Source organism: Heloderma suspectum, chromosome 2 (assembly GCF_057233095.1).
Source record: "Heloderma suspectum isolate Gila_16-S chromosome 2, 16-S_ref, whole genome shotgun sequence".
In the NCBI taxonomy this organism is placed as follows: Eukaryota; Metazoa; Chordata; class Lepidosauria; order Squamata; family Helodermatidae; genus Heloderma; species Heloderma suspectum.
Window position 1 is genome coordinate 112,309,766 of NC_139459.1, and position 23,574 is coordinate 112,333,339.

The 23,574-nt window shown below is 41.8% G+C and overlaps 1 protein-coding gene across 11 annotated transcripts in view; it reads left to right on the top strand.

The window, feature by feature from the left end:
• Window positions 1-23,574, top strand: part of CCDC171 (coiled-coil domain containing 171) — a 247,239-nt gene that overhangs the window by 191,539 nt on the left and 32,126 nt on the right. Inside the window, exon 24 of one of the 11 annotated variants that reach the window (XM_084834550.1) lies at window positions 13,232-13,352. The exons of the other annotated variants lie outside the window; for them this stretch is intronic. Within the exon in view, the coding sequence (XP_084690676.1) occupies window positions 13,232-13,297 (66 nt within the window). The 3' untranslated portion in view covers window positions 13,298-13,352. Of the gene's footprint in view, window positions 1-13,231; window positions 13,353-23,574 lie in introns of those variants that run through there. 11 annotated transcript variants of the gene reach the window in all.

The following is a 23,574-nucleotide window of genomic DNA, read 5'->3' on the forward strand; positions in this document are numbered from 1 at the left end:
TGCTGATAGATATGCATGGACTCCCAGCCTGCTTCCAGGAACAAAGATAGGTATTCTATAAAGCCCTGAATGACATGGAAGCACCATCCTCTCCCATATGAACTTGCCTTGTTGCTGAGGTCTTCGTCAGAGGCCGTGCTTCAGGTGCTTCTGCTATCACAGGTTAGTTACAAAATGACTAGGGATGTATGAGAAAGTCATTTTTGCTTGCAAAACCTGTGAGCATGCCTAATTCAAAGCCCCGAGTGCACGTCCACCAAAAATATTTGCAAATTGTCAAACACATGCTCATGTCTCATTCCTGATCCCCAGTTTGGTTTGTGCAAATTCCCTCAGTAGACTAAATCAGCCCCACTTTAGTGTATGGAGGAGATTTGCACAAATCTCTTGATTTTTGCAGATCTCCTGTTCACGCAAAGTGAGCAGCAATCGCAAACACAAATAAGAATTGGGCATGAGACGAGTGGTGAGACGATGTTTGGAGAATCCTAGTGACCTCGAACATCACTCATTCGCCCATCCCTAGTATTGGCCCAGGGTAGATACTTCTCAATGGTGACACCCAGATTATGAGATGTTTGCCTGCTTCCAACCCTCCTGTCCTTTCAAACAGTGTAATTTGGTTGTGTAATCGTAGAGGGAGGAATGTTTAGTCTCTTAGGTTACCAGCTTGTTGCTTTTTCCCCTAATTGAGATCTTAGGAGGTAAATGTGTGTTGAATGGTAAATATGCACAACACCCAGCAATTGTGCACATTCACCATGCTTCACAGAGAATGAGCATATAATCTGTTCAGAGGGCACATTGTGCACATTCTCCAGCCAATATGCGTAATCTCCAACATGATGCATAATAGTTTCTAAAGGATGAGGTGATAGAATCCTGACATGAGAGAGTGGACTGTATTCAAAAGTGGAAATAATATTTTTGAATTCTCCCCCACATAAAAAAACCCTGGAAATAAAGAACTAGCACACTGGGGAGGGGGAGAGGTTTAGTCCATCTTTTTTCTACTTGCACATGGTTTTCACATAAGCGAATAATCAAAAATATAATTACTACTTGCAGTCTGTAAAGGTACTTGCCATTTTGCCACTTCTGCATTCTACTACCTCATTCTGCTGCACATGTAGACCAGGCCATAAACTTGAAGGCAGAAGGACAGAGAAACCATCAGACACACGGAGAGAGCTCTATTTGAGTCTTGTTTTCTATAATCCCAGAAATCATCTTTCTTTTCAATCTTGGCGTGTTTAGAACCAGACTGATTTCTAGATGGCACCATTGTGTAGAATTAATCCATCAGGTTAATCTGACAGTTACTAGTTACTTATGAAAATTCTTGAACATCATTTGCAGACAAAGTATACTGAAATCCCTTTATTATGTTGCTGATTTCTGCACATTCTCTAAGGTTTCTTGGAGACCATGCTTATTGCACGGGCAAATTACAAAATTATGATCAGATTATGCTGAGGTATGCACATCCTGCAGTGTACCTTGGAGACTATGGGTAGTATCCAGTAGGGGCCATGTGCACATGGCCCGTCCTGACCCGCATGCAGCCACGATATCGCACTTCTGGGGGCAAGCCCGGACATGCATGAAAATGCACATTTCTGGAAGGGGTGTGACCTGGCCCTTCCAGAAATACATGTTTTGCATGTGTTGGGGCTTGCCCCTGGAAGTGTAATATTGCAGGCGCGCGTGGACCTGGGCTGGCGAAAGTGTGCCACATGCGGACCGGAGCCCAATAGGGCTGGCCTCGTGTGCATAGGCTCTATTAAATACTGCCCTATGCATATTGCCCAGAAAATGTACAAAACACTGTTGAGATATGCACAGGCCTCAAGGACTGCTGGAAACTATGCATATTGACCAGAAAATGTGCATATTGCCTGGAGAATGTGCAAAATGCAGTCTAGATATGCCCATTCCCCAAGGCCTCTTGGAGATTATGTATAAGGACCGGAGGATGTTTCCTCTTCATGAACAGATTATATTCACATTCTCCATGAAGCATGGTAAATGTGCACAATGGCTGGTTCTTGTGTACATTATCCATTCAATTCACATTAGCCCCAACGTATACATTTGTGCTCATTTTCCTCTAATATGCACATTTTTTTTGTTTAGAGAAGTGCATTGTAAAATTCTGAGAAGTGCAACTACTGCATTCTAGCTCACATATTGATTCACGAAGTTCGATTTGGTAAGCTCATATCAAAACACGAACTGAACAAAATTCCCCCCTCCATGCTAGGAGGGCTATATTGGCCAACAGTGATTGAGGACTGAACTGCCTTAGTCTTGCCATTGAGTTTAGTAAGGACAGAACTACTTGGGTTTGCCTCCTATCTGCATTTTTAGAAACCTACTTTTACGATTTCAGTGTTTTGCATCTTTTATGTAACTTTATCATGAAAACAGCCTATTATTTCAGTAATTTGTCTTGATAGTGGTTTTCTTTTGTTATCCTTATGAATAGTTTGGAAGTGAAAAGGCGATGCGAAATATTATACCATATTAACACTGGATTTTGTAATGTAATTGTCAGCTTTTGGGGGGGAAGGATATCATTTGAAGGCGTGTTTAGGTGAAAGCCTGGAGAAGGAAGGGTTATCTACAACTTGAGCGAGTTTATTATGGCTTAGTGATTTGCTGATTGATTTCATTTGCTGTCAGTTAAGGCTCTCTTAATGTCAAGTTTTTTGCATAATGCATTGAAATAAAGACTGATGAAGTTCTTCAGAGTGATACCGCTTACATAAACTGACCCTGATTTGCCCTGTTCTGCATGACAATTTAAGTGACAGCAGTTAAAGGAAAATATAGCAATGAATATGCAACTGTAGTATTAAGGAAAATGCAGTGCAAACGCTTCAGAACTACATATAAGAAACAGGCTAGTCTGCTAATTCCACAGCTCTTGTACATTGAGGAACTAGGGCATTGTTGTGTCCCAAGTGATGTATTAAATAAAAATTCAAAGGGAAAAAAGTTTAGAGGGAATTAAAAACTAACCTATATTCCTGACTTCTGCTAAATGTTTGCCCTGATTGAGCGTGTAGATTTTGGAAGTATGTGAATTTCAAATCTATGAGGTCCTTTGAGATTTTCTTTTGCTTTCATGCTCACATAGCACATAAGTACGTGGCATGTGTTGTTTCTGGTTTGCAGAACAGGTTGCTGGGCTAATGGAAATAAATTGCTGATGAGATCGAAGATTGAAGTCCCAGCACTATTTATTAGCAGTTTGCAGCAGTCGTCTTTAGGCTGCATATTTTTTGTTACTTTAGGGGTTCAATTAAAAGCATGTATTAAGAATGTCACTAGTGTGAGTGGAGTCTGTTGATTTCACTTCACTCTCCCTTCTGCATCAATGCCAAAACACCACAAAGACTGGGAAAGTTGGGGAAGAATGATTTAAAGCAGCTAATTAAAAGGATGGCTGGTGACTAAAATAGGACCTGTTGACATTATACCATGGCCCTGGGACTTTATTTGGGGCACATTTGGTAGTGTGCCTCAGGAGACATGTGCTCTCTCTCACTTGTATATAGAAGGTTCTGAGTGAACTGGGAAATTCCGCACTTATTTAAACTGACCCTGGGAGATAAAGGTCAGAAGGATCAGTGTGGATCCCTTGATTCACCCCCAGTGTTCTACCTATATTAAGGGGATAGGGAGGGGAGCCCACAGCCCATTCAGTCCCACTTCAGACAGAAACTTGGGGGCTATGTAATGTCTGGACATGCCCATATCATTTGATGTTGCATGAGAAAGATGCATAAACTGAATCAAGTACCTGTATCAAGTACCTATTTTTATTTATTTATTTATTTATTTATTTATTTCTATACCGCCCAATAGCCGAAGCTCTCTGAGTGGTTCACAAAAATTAAAACCAAACAACACACAATAAAACAATTTAAAATATATAGAACATTAAAACCACAATATAACAATACAACCACAATAAAACCTAGCAGCAGTGCAGGAGTTTAAAATACAGATTTAAAACAGCAAAGATAAAAATTTAGAAAGCTAAAATGCTAAAATGCCTGGGAAAATAAAAAGGTCTTCACCTGGCGCTGAAAGGAATACAATGTAGGCGCCAGGCGAACCTCACTAGGGAGCTCATTCCAGAGCCGGGGTGCCACAACAGAAAAAGCCCTCCTCCTAGTAGCCACCCACCTCACTTCCTTTGGCAGGGGCTCACGGAGAAGGGCCGCTGATGATGATCTTAAGGTCCGGGCAGGCACATATGGGAGGAGGCGATCCTTCAGGTAACCTGGCCCCAAGCCGTTAAGGGCTTTGAATGTTAACACCAGCACTTTGAATCGGGCCCGGAAATGGACTGGCAGCCAGTGCAGCTGGAAAAGTACTGGCGTAATATGAGCTCGCAGGCCAGTCCCTGTTAACAATCCTGCTACCCTATTTTGGACCAGCTGAAGTTTCCGGACCATTTTCAAAGGCAGCCCCACGTATAACGCATTGCAGTAATCCAGACGAGAAGTTATCAGAGCATGGATCACTGTAGCTAGGCTATCTCTGTCCAGATAAGGATGTAGTTGGTATACCAGCCTAAGCTGATAAAAAGTGCTCCATGCCACTGAGTTCACCTGTGCCTCAAGTGACAGTTCTGGATCCAAGAGCACCCCCAAACTACGAACCTGATCCTTTAGGGGGAGTGCAACCCCCTCCAGAACAGGTTGAATATCACCTAGCCGGGCAGACGAACCACCCACTAACAGTGCCTCTGTCTTGTCTCGATTGAGTTTCAGTTTATTGGCCCTCATCCAGTCCATTACCGTGCCCAGGCACTGATTCAGAACAGCCAGTGCCTCACCTGGTTTTGATGAAAAAGAGAGGTAGAGCTGGGTGTCATCTGCATATTGATGGCACCTCAGCCCACACCTCCGGATAACCTCTCCCAGCGGTTTCATGTAGATGTTAAACAGCATGGGGGATAAAATAGAGCCCTGTGGAACCCCATGGCATAATTGCCATGGCACAGAGCAATAATCCCCCAGCACCACCTTCTGGAATCGGCCATCCAAGTAGGTGCGGAACCACTGTAGTGCAGTGCCTCCAACTCCCAACCCAGACAACCTATCCAGAAGGATACCATGGTCAGTGGTATCGAAAGCCGCTGAGAGGTCCAGGAGAATCAACAGGGTCGCACACCCCCTGTCCCTCTCCCGGCAGAGGTCATCCCACAGGGCGACCAAGGCAGTTTCCATTCCAAAACCAGGCCTGAAGCCCGATTGAAATGGATCTAGATAATCCGTTTCATTCAAGAGTTCCTGGAGCTGTCCTACAACCACCCGCTCAAGCACCTTGCCCAGGAAGGGGATGTTGGCCACTGGCCTATAATTGTTAACATCCTCTGGGTCCAGGTTAGGCTTTTTCAGGAGTGGTGTAATTACTGCCTCTTTTAAAGCGGCAGGCACCGCTCCCTCTCTCAAGGAGGAATTTACAACCTCCTGGACCCAGCCGGACAACCCCTCCTTGTTGGATTTAATAAGCCATGAAGGGCAAGGGTCAAGCACACAAGTGGTCGATCGGACTTGGCCAAGCACCTTGTCCACATCCTCAGGCCTCAGTAACTGAAACTCATCCAATAAAACTGGACCAGACGGTGCTCTGAACGCCTCTACCAATGGAACTGCATTAATGGTGGTGTCCAATTCATGACGAATCTATTGGACTGGCCAACATCCTACTGTGATCCAAGTTTCTGTACTGACTCTCTTGGGAAACTTAAAAAACAAAGAAAAAACAGCGTGCAGGAAAAACAATGTTTGGGGATATCTTAGAAGGGGTTTGACTAATCAACCCTATCCACTGCAGAGTTTGTCAAAATGTTAATTCATATCCTTTTCAGAATTAGTCCCACAAAATAATTGTTTAATAAAGTTTGCCATATTCTGCCAAGGCTGGCCCTGCCATGCTGCAGGGTAAAGTGACCTGCTCCTAGGCGGCACCACAATGGGGGAATAGATGGGGCAGAAATAGTGCAGCAAGACTTCTTAAAGTGATAGTGCTAGCAGGAGGGACACGATTTAGTCTTGGGCCAGTGCTGGATTCTGCTGTGGTTATAACCATAAGAAACAACTTAAAAGAATAAAAAATGTAAATAGTCCCCCCCATGCATGAAACATTCTAAAGTTAGTTTGAAATGATGTATGTGTGCGCACACGTGTGCGTGTGTGTATGTACATACCTGAGTGTTTGGGGAAGTGGCAAACTTTTAGAAGCTGTAAGACTTTAATCTTATTTTTCAAAATAATGTTTTAGTAAAACATCAAATTTTAGGAGTTGCATGTTTATTCTTTTCCCCTTTACATAACATTTGTTGTCATAGTGGGACAGAATGATTTGAATTTCACTGTTTATTGGATATATTGCTTATTTTGTCAAAGCCAAAGTGTTTTCTTGTTTTCAGCCATCTGCCCCAATTTCTTTAGTAGAGCACTGTGATCTTCCAAATGCTGTCATTCCTCATCAAGTAAAGTTGAACACAGTGAAGGTGAGATAGGTAGGTAATATAGTCAGGGATATTAACCTATATTGCAGTTTAGGGAACAATTCCCAAGACCATTAGAAATATATGTAGGGCTGTCTGTCTATCCTATCTACAATTTGTATTTTGTTATCAGCAAATAAAAGCACAAAGGCTCAGTCCAGACATCATCCCCAATTATGACTTGCACTGACCTTAGTTTAGTACTCAAACCATTGTTCAAGCTTACAAATCTACAGGCAAATCATGGTTTAGAGCTGCTTATCTGCCTTCTTTTCATTCTTTCTTTTTTCTGCTCAGCACTCCAGTTTCTAGTCCAATCCTTAAGTGGAGTGGAGCATTGGCTATAACTATTATTATTCATGATCTGGTAACCTACTAAAACGTGTCAGTGGATTCAGAACAGAATAGCTAGATTACTAACCAGTTCTTAAACCAATCCATTTCTGAGCACAATTCAAAGTGTTGGTTTTAAAGCCTCATATGAGTTTGAATATCTAAAGCAGACCAATCCTTATTGGGGTCCAAGGTCCCCATTCCTTTTGGGGGGAAGTGGTCAGAGGCTGCATACCCATGGCAGTGGATGGGCCTCAGCCAAAAGTGGGTAAGGAAACCCTTTTTTCCTCTCTTTATCTCTCTCTGTCCCCTTCATTTATATGTTCATTCTCTCTTCCATTCATTCTCTTTCTCACACTCTTTCCACACACATTTAAATCTCCTCTCTCTGTGCACTGAGCGCCCAGCACGCCACTCCCAACTTTTCCCAGTGCCAATCAGCTGAGCAGGGGTGAGGTGTGTGATTTAATTGGGGAGGGTGGCAAGCGGGCTTGGGGGAGTGCCAGCTGGGGAAGGAGGAATTCAGTGGCAAAGGCCTGGGTACGGGCTGAAAATCTGCTCAAGAGGGTTTCCCAGCCTTTAGGAGCAGATTTTGAGGGTGTGGGGGGAGCTGCGGTGGGGGGGAGGGGACTCCCCCCTCCTGGTTCCACTGACAGAAGCAGTTCTGTCAGTAGAATGATACAACTGGACCAAGACTCATTGTTTGTCAGTTCAGCTAACCTACTGTAGTTAAAACTTTTTTCACTTTGACTTGATCTCTGAATTGAGCAAATGGCTTCTCAGCTAGAAAATGCAATGTACTTACCCTCATCAGTGCTAGCTGCTTTGTGTGAAGAATTCTTCCCCCACCCCAGAGGAGCAAAACTTGAATGTGAGTGACTGTGTATCAGTAGTATATGTTGCCTAGGATGTATGTGAGAAAATAAGAGACAGACATGTCTAAGGTGGTAGCAATTATGTTGGTGGAAAAAGACATACATGTATTGAGCTTCATGAGCCTTTTTAAAAATAATTTTGTATTATGAGTTTTAACGAAACAACAACGAAACAAAAAACATAACAAAACTAAAAAATTAGAAATATAACATAGTCTAAAATCCTCAGATTCAAATATTACAATATTCTAAGAAGAAGAAAAAGGGAAAAAGAATAGATTACACATACATACACTTCAGTAAAAGCAGACCAGATATCCAAATGTAGGTCTACTTGCAAGTGACGCCTATATACCACTCTTCAAATGTTGCTAGCATTGTGAAGTCTTCAATCCATTGCATTATAGGCAGGGAGCTTTTACCTTTCCAGTATGGTAGTATCAGTCTTTTAGCAACCAAAAGGGTGAGAAAGATCCGTTTATGCTGACCATATGTTACATTCCAAAAAACAAGTAATTTAAGAAAACATGTACATCAGTAAATATTAAAGAGCTTTCCAATACAAAGTTTATCCGTATGATAACTTCCTCCCAAAAGGAGGCAACTATTGGGCATTTCCAAAACATGTGAATAAAAGAAGCGTTAACTGCGTTACACCTCCAACAATTAGCCAAGTTTGACAAACCTTTAGTAAAGATACATTGTGTCATCCAATAGACCCAAAACAAAAGTGTTTGCTGAACAAGGCGTAACTGGAGATCCATAGAGAAACCTGATACAAACACCATGAGCCTTTTCTAGCAGAGATAAAAGGAGTAACAGTTAGTTGCAAACTCTAAAAGCTTGATCATATTTATAGATATAGACGATAATATAGCAATCATGTTCATTACTGATGCACATTTTCAATGACTCGATTCAGATGTCACAATAACTCGTTGGTTATCGTGTTGTCTGTCTAGAATTTTTTAATCCACAACTGCTTATTTGGATAAAATAACCCACTCTGATAAACCATGGACTACAGTAAGGGTTATTTAACCCACCGTGGGTTATCTTGTCATCTGACACTCACTGTGGCTTATTCCGATCACCTACAGTTTCAGCTGGCAAGAGCAGCCAAAATGGCTACAGCCACTCTGCTCTAGCTTACAGAGCGCTTTTTTCTGAGATCTGTCAAGCAGCCCAGGGACAGCCACAGCCAAACAAGCACATCCTTCCCTGATACCACACTAGAGTTACAAATGGCAGTTTTCCCCTAGTACAATGACAGCCTTACACTATCATGCTACCACACTACAGAAAAGTTACACAATCACAGGCTTCCTTAACTGCTACGTTAAAACCGTGCAACTTGGGAAATAGGGGAAAGTAGAGGAATAGGGAAAGAACTGCTCACCTTTCCATGAAGAAGCACAGATCCACAATTATCCATTACAGCATCTGGAGGCTCCCCATGAAGGTACCCCACCTGTGCAATTTCCCCCATTCCAGCAAACTGTCAGGGATCTAGAGCTCCTGCCCCTTTTTCCTTTTCTGGCCAGTCTTCCCTGAAAGCGTGATGCCACAGCTGCGAAGTACCGCAATGACAGCCTCCCCTGCTGAGAATGACAGCTTTCCCAGATTGTGCTACGGCAAAGTTACACCATCACAGACTTCCCTGATTGCTAATGTGAAAATGCATAATTCTGCATTTGTCTAAAAGAAAAAGTAAAGAGGAAAAGATCCCTGTTCACAACTCTGAGAATGTGCAAATTTGGAAATGTGCAAAGGTGCAAAGGAAAAATAAAGAGGAACAGAGGAAACTGCAGAATAGGGGAAAATTGGGGAATAGGGGAAAAACATGCTCACTTTTCCATGAAAAAACAAAACTGCACTGTTATCCATGACAGAATTTGGAGGCTCCCCATGAGGGCACTCCACCTGTGCAATTTTGCCCCATTTCAGCTGTCAAGGAATTATAGCTCCCATCCCTTTTTCCTTTTCTGCGCACTTTTCCCTGAGGAACCAAAATTGCAGTTATCCAGAACAGTTTTTGGAGGCTCCCCATGAAGGCACCCCACCTGTGCAATTTTGTCCCATTCCAGTAAATTGCCAAGGAGTTATAGCCCCCATCCCCTTTTCTGGCTACTTCTCTGTGAAAAAGCAAAGTTGGGCAGTACTGCTCTGCTGCAGTGTAGGGAAGCTATATGTCAAGTTTTGTTCCAATCCCGCAAAGTTCCAAGGGTTTACAGACACTACTCTCTTTTTGGCACCTGAGATTTTTACCTTTAAAGCCATAGACAATACTGCAGTAGCCAGCTTCAGCTGTCCCCAATACTGTGGTAGTGCTAATTCACTCTGTCGCTATATCGTAGTTGTGCATTTAAATCCATAGGTGGTACTGTGGTAGCCCTTTAAATGTGCAACTATGATATAGCAACAGAGCACTTCAGGAATATTGAGGACAGAAGTGGCTTTGCCAGCAATGGGGGTGGGGAAGTGCAATTCCACTTTAGCACTAAAATGTATGGTGCTTTTGCAATTTTGAGAACACTAAAGGTGTCTTTGCCAGCAATTACTATGGGGGAAAATGTGCAGTTGAGGGTTTTGCGGGTGTGTCAGCTGCCTCCTGACTAGGGGAGGCTGCTTATGAACTTTTGTCCCAATCTTGAAAACCCCCAAGGAGTTATAGCCTCCAACCACTTTTTGGTGCACTAGGATTTTCTCTCCTCTGCAGTAATTGTGCAGGGTTTTGATGGTGCATCAGCTGCTTCCTGAATAGGAGAGGCTGTGTGTGAAGTTTGGTCCCAATCCTGCAAACTTCCAAGGGTTTATTTGTGCCACCCCCTTTTTGGTGTACACCGGGATTTCACTCCTTGTAGCCCCTGCTGGGATGTCATGAATGGGTGAAACAGCACCACTGCTTGGGTGGGAGGACTGCAGCACAACAAGGGACAGCGGGTGGGTCAGATTAGGCACAGTAGCTTAATAAACCACACACAGTAGTGTATTAGCCCAGCTGTGTGGCAGGGCATCATGGACTATTTAAAAAATAAGCTACTGTTTCAAAAATAGCCACCATGGCTTAAAGTGATGTCCGAATGTGGCCATTATAGAATGGATATACAGTCCTGAGAAATTTGAGCAGGCTTATGTCTCAACATTTGAGTTTCATAAATTGCAGTTTGGGTCACAAAAATAATCTTTTAATATGTCGAAGAGTTGGTTTAAACAACAAGATGTTGTGCACATGCTAATAATGACTTAACAGTAGCTAGGTTTGATTTAATGCATGATTTGAAAATGTATTATTAGGAATTAAATTCTCAGTTGTGTTCTTAAAGGTAGTGTAAAAGTGTTTCAGGATAAAGCTAGAACAGTTCATGCGCAAATTAAAGCAGGAGTGGGCGACGCATGTTCCACATTCAGTCAACAAAGCCATGATTTGGAGACTCAGTGCGAGTCTCATTCCGAGGAGCCATTGGGAGTCATGGTACAATCCCCCAGGTTTCCCTGCTTGCGCAGCAGCAGTATCCAGCCATGGCTTGGGATGGTTAAACAGAAGGAAAGGAGATTAAGATAAGGGCCCTTTAAATGACTCAAGAACTTTGAGGGAGAAGGAGGATAAAAGCCAGAATGCTGGAATCTCAGGGTGAGAAGAAAGATGAGGCAGTTGCAAAGAAGCTCAGGAGGAATGGCTGGAAGGAACAAAAAGGGGTAGAAGAAATGGGAAAAGGGCATCTGTCCCATTAGAAGGCTAAGGAGTTGAAGCAGAGGAGGGGTTGCTAAGAAGGGAGGTGAGATTTTCCAGTACAGGCAGCAGCAGTCAGGAAAATACAAGAAAATACTTGCTCACTTGAACAGCAAATAGTACCAGATCATTCTGACTCTACAACTAGTTATCTACAACTGGCACCACTATGTAGGCATTCTCTCTGATCCTACAGCTTTATTGCTTCATAGTCATTCATCCTAGTCCTGCAGCTACTTACTCCTCACCATGGACCTTTATCCTGATCCTACTGTTATTTAACTGTATTGTTCTGTAGGCATTCATCCTGGTCCTGCAGCTACTTATCTTGCTCAGTGAGCATTCATCCTAATCCTGCAGCTACTTACTGGTATTGTTCCAGGGGCTTTATGCCTTATCCTGCAACTACTTACTATGCTCCCCAAGGAGTGAGACTGATCCTGCAGCACAATCCTGGGCTGTAACAAGGGTTAATAAAGTCTAAAGTTGCTGTATTTTCATGGTCACATCATTTATTTGGGATGAGAATAGGAGAAAGGGGCATATCCCCACTGACACCCCTATGACATTCGCACTTAACATTGTATGCAATTTTGATTTCTTTTTATTAAGCATGTTTGGTTCATATATACACCAGTTCTGCAGAATGCAATGACAGTATAGCCCTGTTCAGGCATAATTAGAGGTCTTAAACTTGCCGCACAAGCAGGGACAGGATACTGAGAGTTCCACCCCCCAATGTCACAGCCACCACATAGCTCCACCCCAGGCCTGCAGCAGAAGCCCTTTGCATTTGTGCACATGTTGGCTTCCACATGATTTGGAACAGCAATCACACAGGGTTTTGAATTGCATAGAAGCTTATGCAACATATAGCTGTACATTCACAGGCCTCTGTGCTGCAGGATTTCACACTGTACGCCTAGGGATACAGCTATGTGGTGCACATGACTAGTGCAGCCATGTCCCTGCTCCTGTGGTGAGTTCAACACTTTTGTAAACACGTGAATAGGGCTTATATTATTTTATAATGTGTTGATGTCACTTGGCTTAAGTGGAACATGAATCAAAAGTAGGCAAAATGCTATAAATAACATCTATCCTGCTTCTTGACCATTTCCAACATTACTAACCCTTGATAATGCTGCTGTTTGTTCTTCTCTTCAAGTTCAGAATCCTGGGGCTGTATCCAGGGGGAGGGAGTTCCCATTTGCACAAGCTTCCACTGTCCAGGTTTTGCTGATTTCTCCCTTCCCAATTCAGTCCCCTTTGCCACAACTTTGACCTTCAGATGCTACCCTTGAAGTTCCTTTTAATCTTCTATTTCCTTTTCTCCCAGTACTGCCAAGTCTTGTATTTTCAGATAATTAATATATCTGGAATTTGTTCTTTCTTTTCTCCAGACGCTACCAAAATTCTTTTGTTGTTTCCTGATTATTGTAACATTTTTGTTGTTGGCCTGCCTTCTTCTGTTCTTCCATCTCTCCACTAAATGCTGTTACGTGTTTGATTTTTTCCCCTATTGGTCATTATTGATCATATTGCTCCTTCGTACTGTTCTCTTCACTGGCTTTCCCTCTTTTCTTATCTTCACTTTAAACTTCTAATACTTACCTTAAATTGTCTCCATGGTCTTGCTTTTCTATATCTACTCTCGTTTCTCTGTGAGCTCTTCCCCAGAATCTTTGCTTTACAGGTGCCAGTCTTCTAGCTAAAGCTAAGATTTTCCTCTTTCTCACTTCTTTTTTTCCCTTCAAGCTCTCTCTCCGTCCCTGGAATGCCCTTCCACTTGGAATCAGACTCTTCCAACGTTTTTACGTTTAAGCATTTCCTTAAGGTATTTATTATCCTGTCCTTCCCTTCATTCCCAAATGTGTCATGTCGTTATATTTAGATTACTAGCCTGTTTTTTTTTCCAGTTTTGTACATTTTGTAATTTTTCAGCCAGCAAATTTTAGGTGTTTTACAAATAAATAATATAGTGGGTTTATAATCTCAGTCCAGTTGGTACAGTCAAAAGGCAAGAGAGTTGAAAGAGTTACAGCCGAAGACATTAATTAAACACATTGGACTACCCCTAATAATGTTTCTAGTTCATTTGTGGTCTTCAGAACTGTTTGGGTTCACCCACATAATTACTACTGGAACACTTGATGCGTTATTTTATGAATCTTGCATGATGTGATTGGCATTTTAAATGGTTTTGTGTTTTTTCCAATAGAGGTTGAACTAATACAATATATACTACTTTGTTTCATTCTGTGGAAACAAAGCAGCAGCGATATTCTGTATCATGCTACAAGAAGATAAGGCTCTTAGCTAACCTATTTGCATATTGACATTTTTTCTGCCTTTATGTTCATTCAGTTACTGAGTTGAATTGCTGTCTTCCCTCACAACAGCCTACAATTAAATAATAAAGTAATTGTTTCCCATTTTGCTTTATTTGTGTCAATGCAGACATCTACTAATAGTGCTGGAGTTGGGTGCAAATGAAACTTGTGCTTTATTTAGGAAGTGCTATATCCTCTGGCATAATGCCACTCCCACCCACTAATAGTGTACACGTGAACATAAAAACATTTGTTTTATTGGATTGGGCCAAAGTTCTACCTAGTTTAGCATTCCCTTTGTAGTAGTGACCATCCAGCTACCTCTGCAAGTTCACAATCTGGTTCCAAAGGCAACCCAGCTGTTTGGTTATCAGATGTTTACTACCTGTGAACATAAAGGTTCAATTTAGCTGTCGTAGGTAATAACCATCAATAAAGACCTTCTTCCATGAGTTGAATATCTTTTAAAGCCATCTAAGCTAGGGGCATCACTGCATTCTGTGGCAATGAATTCCATATATTTAATTATGCTCTGTGTCACAAAATGCTTCCTTATGTTTGTCCTTGTTTCTTTTGCTAACCAGTTCACTTTGCTTATCATCAAGTTCTAGTATTTTTGAAAGAGAGAGGGAGAATATAATAAACTTCTTCACAGTTGAGTTCTCCACAATGTTCATACTTTTATAAACCTCTGTCATATACCACAGCTGTAATTTTCCAAACTCAAATGCTTCAGCTCCTTGACCATCATTTTTGTAGCCCTTTAAGGGTATAAGGACCTGGCATGCTGCATTACATAATTTGTCCTTCCCGCCCAGTACTGCCTACTTAAGCAGAAACTCTCCTGAGCTTCAGGATGATGGCTTGGATCCAGACTTTACACCCTCTGTTGGGAGTATGCCTGAACAGAGTTCTGCTCAAGAGATGTGCCTGCTGGCAGAAGAGGAGGTAACTTCTGCCAATTCCCCCTTACCCTTGCACCCTCCAAAATCTGGAGGGTTGGGGGATTGCTGGGAACAGTGTGAGGGATGCTGCAGTGGGCTGCAAGAAGAATAAGGAATTGGCAAAATCCCCCCCCCCCCCGGGTCAACAGGATCAAAAGCTTTCTGTGGATGTAAAGAGTCCTTCCAATTATGGGTGGTAAAATCTAGATTTAACCCAGTGCCTTTCCCTGCCCCACAACCTGGCATCCTTTAACTTGAGATTCAGATGACTGAACCTTGGTCCTCTACCACTGACCCCTCAATGAACTGAACAAGACCTGCAGGTAGGTGAGAGAGGGCAAACATTGAGCAACATCAGCTTATTACTGCAACTCCATTCTCCTAGAGTTTTGACAGTTGAAAGAAAAAAAATATCAGGGTCAATAGTGATTTTTCATAGCCCTATGACTTGGCAATCGGATCAGATTATCTCACTCCTATTTCAGTCAACCCGCCAGCTGTCTTTATCCTTCATATCACGTTTAAATCCTGCCCCTCTCCTTCTATGAACAGCATGCCTGGAATCAATGTTTTTCCTTCATGTACTTCCCCAGTATCCATTTTCCTTATTATTGCCATCTTTTGCTTTGTCTCCATTTCTAATCCCATTTTCACTCTTTCTTCAGTTCGCTGAATGGCTTGCAATCCCTTTGCCAGATTGATGAAAATAAAGCAATCTTCTGAAATTGTGTGAATAAAAATTTTAATATGTAATACACACCATTTAAATGTCTTTTGCATCCCAAAGTGCCTTCCACAGTGCATGTTCAAACTGCAGATTCCATGGCACAGAGGCTCCCCTTTTTTGTGGAACATTGCCAGTCCTGCTCAACGATTTACCACATCATGGCAATACTTTTTAATATATGTCAGAGATTGTAGCAGAAGTACTCAGCCTTTCTGTTTCCTTGTCAGGAGCTCTAAAACATCATTGTTTATTTATTATTAATTTTATTTATATCCCACACCTTCATTAATTATACTCCCAGAGCAGCAAGTACAAACATATTAAAACTGATCTAACAATTAAAAAAATGAAACAGTCCAATAAAGCAACAGCCATTTTTTTTTAAGAGTTATGGGGAACCAACTAAAACAACTCATTGTACATAAAGGCCTAGAAATGAAAAAGGTCTTCCCCTGGCTGTGAAATAACACAAGAGTAGGCACCAGATGAGCCCCCGTGGGAGGAGAGTTCCACAATCAGGACACCACAGTAGAAGAGGTCCGTTCCATTCTTGTCACCTGCCTAAGTTCAGAAGGCAAGGGAACTTAGAAAAGGGCCTCCAACAAAGACCATAACACACATACTGTATGGTGAGAGACGGTTCCTCAGGCACCCAGCTCCTAAGCCATAAAGGGTTTTAATGATAGCACCAGCACGGTAAGCATGATTGTGCTTGCAAACGGCTAGCAGCCAGTTTCATACTGGCGTGTTATATGCTATACAGGAGGAGTCCCCAACCTTTTTGGACCTGTGGGCACATTTGGAAATTTGTGATACTGCTGTGGGCACCACCACAAAATGCCCAGTCAGTGGGTCGCTGCTTTGGCATCTACCTTTCGCATCCGTGGATCTTAGGCTGCATCTTATTCAGCAAAAACTTTTGTTTCATGTCTGTTGGACACTGCAATGTTTCTTTAATAATGAACTGTCTAATTCAGCTAATTGCTGGCAGTGTAATACAACTAATGCTTCTTTTAAAAAATTGTTTTGGCAATGACCTGTAGTCCCTTCTTTTTTGTGGGAGGTTATTACACAGAAAAATTTTGTGCTGGAACAGTCTGTAGTATTCACTGATGTATACACTCTTTTAAATTATTTAACTCCTTCATGGAAATTAATAAATGGCCAAGAAATGGATTTTCTTTGCCCCTTTGACAGCTAAAAGACTAATATTACAACACTGGAAGGATAAACACTCATATCCTATAAAGCAATGGATTGAGGACCTTACCACACTTCTGATATTTGAAAGCTGGGATATAGACGTAAACTTAAAATGGATACTTATTTGGATATTTGATCCATTTTTGTTGCAGCCCATGTATAATTGCTAGAAAGTTGCATGCGCTTCATACAAATTCATGAATGCATATTAAAAAGAGGAAAAAACAAAAACCACAATTAAAATATTATCAGGTGCCTGTGGGCACCACGTTGGAGACCCCTGTTTTACAGAGCCAGTCCCAGTTAACAACCTAGTGGCTATGTATCCAAATAATGGACATTTCTGAGAAGTCTTGAGTGGCAGCCCCACATACAATGTATCACATTAATCAAGTCTGCCAAACGCAAAGAAGCTGGTAAAAGGGCACTCTTGGCCACCTCCATTGCCTAAACGTTCAGGGACAGCACTGGATCCAGAAGCACCTCAAGGTGAACACCTGAAGTTTCAGGAGGAGAAACAGTTCAGGTCAGCGGAAGCCTGATCAAGAGTAATCTATTCCTGAACAGATGCCTAATTAATTCCACTGGTGGAATGACTTCTGTCAGTGGAACAGGGAAGGTTGGGGGACCCTCTAGAGAAGATTTTGGGAGGGCATGGGGGCTGCAGGGGGGAAGAGATGCCCTACTTGAGCTCGGTCCAGGCCTGGGCCTTGACCTGAATGCAGCAGAGAGGTGAAGTCAGAGGCAGTCACAGGCAACCTTAGACCGCAGGGCCGGCCCAAAATGCGGAGTTCCAAACAGCCTGGGATCAAACCTGGAAAGGCAGTGCGACGGAGAGCATGATCTGATAGCAGGGTCATTGTGTGAAGCCAAGGTCGATACAGTGGAGACGGCCAAGAGACAGTGCCATCTCGAGAACAGTGTAAGTCTGGTAGCTAGGACTAAGAAGCAGGGGAAGGCTCACCGGGCAGCTTGGTTACACAGAGCATAAGACCTGTGTTGTTCCAGCAGTGGATATACCAGAACTGAAAACTTATGTATCATGGTGCTTCAGAGCCCCGCCTGCACCCAGCTACAGACAGCCCAGCCCTCAAGGCTTCCTGCTCCTGAATCCCCAGGCTTGTGTAGACCCTTTACCTCCAAGGAGTTACTCCTGAAGAGCCTGTTTTTTCTGTGCCTGTGAGGCCTATGCTTTGCTGTTGGGAGTCCACTTGCACCTGCACCTTCTGGTGCCAGCACTCTCTAGGGCTGGGCAGTAGGCCAGTCTCCTCCTCTGATTCCATGGGCAAGGTAGGTTCATCAAGGCCCTCCACAAGGTCCACTGTTACCAAAGGGCCTGGGGTAGCCTCTCTGCTGTGAGGGATGCCTACAGAAATGCTGGGGTTGGGGTGCAGTCTTACGGGGTGTTCAGCCTCAGAATCTTCATGAGAGGAGGAGACCTCCTGGCCTGGGACTAGGCCAGGCATGACAGGAGAGGAAGAGAAAGTCTTGTTGCATGAGTGAAAGTCTGCTTGTGAGATGTCGGATCCCATCTTCCATGATCTCCCTGGGATGAGAAGTTGGAAAAAGAAGTAGAGCTGTGTACCATCAGCACACTGATGACATTTCAGCCCAAACCTCCAAATGATGTCATATAGTTTCATATAGATATTAAAAACATGGGAGACAAGATTGAGCCTTCTGTCACCCCACATGCCAGAACCCATGCAGTGGAACAGCAGTCAACCAGCTCCACTTTCTGGGATTGTTTCTTCAGGAATTTTATTTATTTATTTACTATTTCTATGCCACTCTTCAGTAAGAAACAAAAGAAAACTTCCACAAGCATCATACAGCAAAACAATAGAACAGTTATAATAAAAACAACCAATGAAATAGTAAAATGGCAGAAACTGGAATTGAAATGACATTAAAATGCATCAGAATGGATAAAATGGATTCTAGGGCCAGCTTTTACTCACTGTTAAAAAGCCCAGGCAAATAAAAGGTCTTTGCCTGATATCGCCAGCCTAACTAGGAAGGACATGCCTTGCATGCGGTGCCACAACTGAGAAGGCTGTCTCCCCAGACAATGCCACTGAAGTTCATATGGCTGAGGGACACAGTGGACAGCCTCCAAAGATTACTCCAAGATCCAAGATGTATGGTAGGTAGCTTTTTAAGTTCCCAGTTCCAAAGTTATTTAGGGCTTTGTAGGTGATTACCAGCACTTTAAATTGTGCTCGGAAATGTACCAGCAGCCAGTACAGCTCTTGCAAAAAACGAACACTGAAAAACTGCCTTGCAGCCCTGTCCAGACAAAGTAACTAAGAAGGATACCATGGTCAATGAGACTGAACACTCTTAAGAAACTCAGGAGGATCATCTGGGTTGTGCTCCCTCCATCTCCCAATACAAGCCATAGGGCAATGGTGAGGAACAATTTTCCTATGAAAGGATGAAAGGACTTTTCCATGGGAAAAGTCAAACAGGAGCCATGGCAGATAGTGAGCAGAGCCAGATCACATGGTGGACAGAGCCAGGACCAAAAATGGGTGATGGTTGCAGGATAGCCTAGTACCCTCTCTCTGCCATTCCATTAGTCTCTCTCTCATTTTGTGCCTCCCCACATGAAATTAGATCAATGGCCCCATGTGGCCCATGGGCTGCAGGTTCTCCACCTACCCTTACATTAGGATGACCAAGGTGGATGCAGTCCCCAAACAGCCAAAGCTAGACTGAAATAGATGTAAATAATTAGTTTGATCTGATAATAGCTAGAGCCAAGATGCCATTACATGTTTAAACATTTTGCCCAAGTGAGGCAAATTTAAAATAGGGCAATAGGTGCTCAAACCACCCAAGTCAGTAGACGTCTTCAGGAAGGGCCTAACTACAGCCTCTTTTAAAATTGTAAAACAGTAATTTTCAAGGGGTGGACCCACAGCTCCACTCTTTAGCAGGAAAAATTGGCAGTGGTTTGAACTTTGTATCCTTGCATAATCAGGACAGCAGTCAAGAAGGAAGTGAAGCAGGTGCTTATACCTTCATGGCCACCTGCATGGGCTTTCCTGGATGGAGTTGTCTCAGCCCTGGAGTGCTACGTATTTATGTTTGTATTCCTGATTCCAACCGAAAGTGGCTTGTGGTAAACAACACAGAAACATCAAACAAACATTTACAAAAAACCACCAAAACCCAGCTGAAACATACAATTTAAAACCACAAAATCATTTGTGTGTTGTTGTTTTTCAAAAACTAATCAGAGTTTAAAAACCTGTTTCTGTTCCAGCTTATTGAGAAATCAACTTCCAAGAACTCAAAGGAACTTAAAAAGAACTCAAAAAAAACCCTTCCAGAATGCAGATATTTTAAACAATGGCCTAATGGCCTCAGTAGAACGGGGCTGGAAAAACCTCTTCTGGGAGGGAGTTCCCGCTATTGGCGGTGTCACCCAAAACAACATCTGTCCAGCTGATTGGGGCAGGGTGTGTATGTGTGTATGAGAAAGAGTTTCTAAATGTAACTCTTCAAGATAAATCCTCTGTTGTTGTTAAAGGATGTTTGGGCTCCTTTCACTCTTGGGTAATTTGTTTCCCTGAACGCTTATCTGCACTATGTCCACTGCCTAATAATAATGAAGCACAGACCTAAGCATGTTTACTCAGAAGCAAGCCCCACTGAACTCAGTGACACTTGCTCTCTAGTAGGTGTACATAGGATTGCAGCTGTAATTTAGAATATCAGTGTTGTTCTCAGGGCAGTTTATACTTGGCAATAAATGCCATGATGGCTTTTATATGCCAGTCTATTGTGGTTTCCAGTAGAAGCACTTTTCCTCACATCTGTCAGTTTCAATGCTCACTCTCTTCCATTTTCCTTCCATAGGAAATCATGTCATTACTACTTGGAGCGCATTTAGCATTTTACTGAGAGCTTCAGTTCCTTGAGCTATCCATTGGGACTGGGGTGGGTGGGCGAGAAGCATAATTGCTATTGAAACTAAGAGGGCAGAGTTAGGCCTTAAGCACCCACAATATGGGATCTTGGAGTGAGGGAGAAAACTAGAACTGAGTTGCGCTCCCTTCTGGTGTCTTTTAAATTGTATATGGCATGCTTAGATGAATCCCAGCACAAGTCTTTAGCATCAGAACAAGATCCATGGAGAGGAGATCATTAAAGCAAGTACCAAACAGCTGCAAAATAACAGTTCTGCTGAATGTTGTCTCCCATGAGGCTGTGTCTGATGCCTGAGAACACCTCAGAGTTTATAGCCTCTTCGGTAGCTGCTATAAAGCATCTCAGGCAATGGAAATCTGAATGGATATTGTACAAGTACTCATATGAGGGGAATTCAAATTCTACAGCTGACCCAGTACAACATGCCATCCCGCAAACTTTAAACATAAAATTATTTGTGGAACCTTTATTTCCTTTGACTGTGTTTGTGAATCCATTAACTTAATCTGTGTTGGATTACAGGCAACTTCACACATTGGGCAAAGAGCTGAATGTGCAAAGTGGGACAACACACTCCCCCATCCCCCAGCATCTCACTTCTAGTTAAAATGCTGGTAAAAACCAGACCCCTGTGCTGTCATTATACGTTGACTTGTGATATTAAACAGCAGTAACTGCACTTCACATGTTCACCACTATGCAAGATGGGGAGCACCACACATAGCAAACACAAAACAAAACTCCCCAAACAGCAAGAAATGGATGTTTGATGCTGCTCTGAGTGGAATGGACTTTTTTTCTACAGGATAACTGGTATAAATGCAGGACATTATTTTTATTTTACTTCATACATCCACACCAAACATTCTTTGCGTGTGTCATTTTTTGGCCAAACTTCATACTGAACATAACATTTGTAGTCTCTCCAGATTTTCATCCTGGTAGTGTAGTTTGCTACACTAAAGTTAGGCTCACATTCTTTTGAAGTACATTTATTATTCCCTCTCTTGTTCCTTTTCATCTCTGTGTACATTGCCCTTAGGTAAATTTATTACCTACTAACATTCTTTTTAGTTTAGGAATTTCCTGAAGGCTGGAAGCCTAAAAGGCAAATATTAATTTGGATTTTTCTCCTTGTTGCTTACTTAAAATGAAACAAGACCTCTTCTTTGTTGAGTTGTTTTCTAATTTCTATATGTGGGCTTATGTTTTTCTGTGCTAACTCCTTATTGGTCTATTTATTATGTAATTTTATTGGTGTCAGTTAGCTTGGATGTTTTATATTTGATTTTCATTTTTTTCTGCGTCTGTTCAGTGGATAAAATTTTGTCTAGACTAAAGTATATCTGTTGCCAAGTGAAGACTGGAATTAAACCAATATTAATATAAATTGACAGCCAATGTTACTATGTACCGGATGGTTTTATTAAAAGTTATAGTAGGTAGTTATCTAAAATGATATTACTTAAACCTGGCAAAAAATAAATATTGCAATAAATAATAATACACAAATATTCATCTACAAATATACATGCACTTTACCATACTTCTTACAATATAAAAAATTGTAGTGGCCGCCTAGCATTTTGTGGTTATTACCTCTTTTGCACTGTTCTGATTGAGACTCTTTCCTGTTGGTCACTATCTACTATAGCTCCCAAAATACATTAATGTGTTTACTCATATCTTTAAGCCTGTATTATGCCTATATTCAACAGGTTATTTGTCAGGAATTCTCAGAAAAATGACCACTTGATAAAGTGAAAAATATGCACTATAAATCCCCATGGATGAATAAAAATATAATAAACACATTGACGCCTTAACAAGAAGACATTTAGCAACTTCAACATCTAGAGCTATAGGTTTCCTAAAACATTCCACCTAACCTGTTTTCAACTTGTAATACCTTGAGTGACTTCCTTTGATCTTAATCATTAGTCCCTTTTTTGTACTTTTTTGTTCAGATCTCTTGAACTTCTTTGCAGAATATAATACAAACTACCAGAATGTCACATTTTATTAAAAACTCCTCCAAAATTTAAAGTCTGTTACCCACCTACCCACCCCCACCTCTCAACCCCACACACAGAGATTAGACAAATGAATGGAGAACAGTGTCGCCAATTGCGGTTAACCATGATACACAAAAAATGGAACCTTGCTTTTCAGATATTTCTTCTAATTAAAAAATGTTGGGGACAGAGAGGGGATTGCTGTTCCTGTTTGTGAGCACCCCAGAGGCTGCTTCCCTGTTACTCCATTTTCTTCTGCAACTTGCGACCAGTGAACTGGGATGTTACCATATACTATGTTCAGGCAGCTGACATAGTTTTGGAAATCAGTGTTGTGACATGGGTCTTTTCCTAGATTGGCAAATTATCTGGGAGTAAACTGTGCTTCCACCCAGTTTGCTACCACGGCAAGATGCTTGGTTAAGAATATATAATGTATAATAGCTAAGAAGGTTAAAAGGACAAGGAGGAGGTCACTCTGGAAACAGATTCGTTCTCTTATTACTTCCTTGCATTTGGTTACTCTTGAGTAATTTGTTACTGCTTCTACTCTAAAATTGGCAGCCGTATTTTAGACTTTATTAAGTTACATCCTGTATTTCAATTTAAAATGGCTTTTTAATGCTTAAAATTAAAATTCTTCAGCCTTCAGAACTGCTGTGGCTAGGTTTCCTGCCTTCTGACATTCTTACAATAGTCTTTGGTCTGGAAGAGATTTCGGTTTTAAAATTAAAGTGCCATATGAATCTGTCTGGGTTGTAAAAATTGCTTGCCATATAATGTTCAGGAAGACTTGATTGCTTTCTAATAAAAAACAGCATAACCGTTGTGTCTATTTTTATTTTTATTTTTTCGATCTTATGTATAATGATAGGTGACTAGTTTCAAATATTCTGTTGGTTCCCCTGTTATAGTATCAGTGATTCAGTAAGAAATCAAG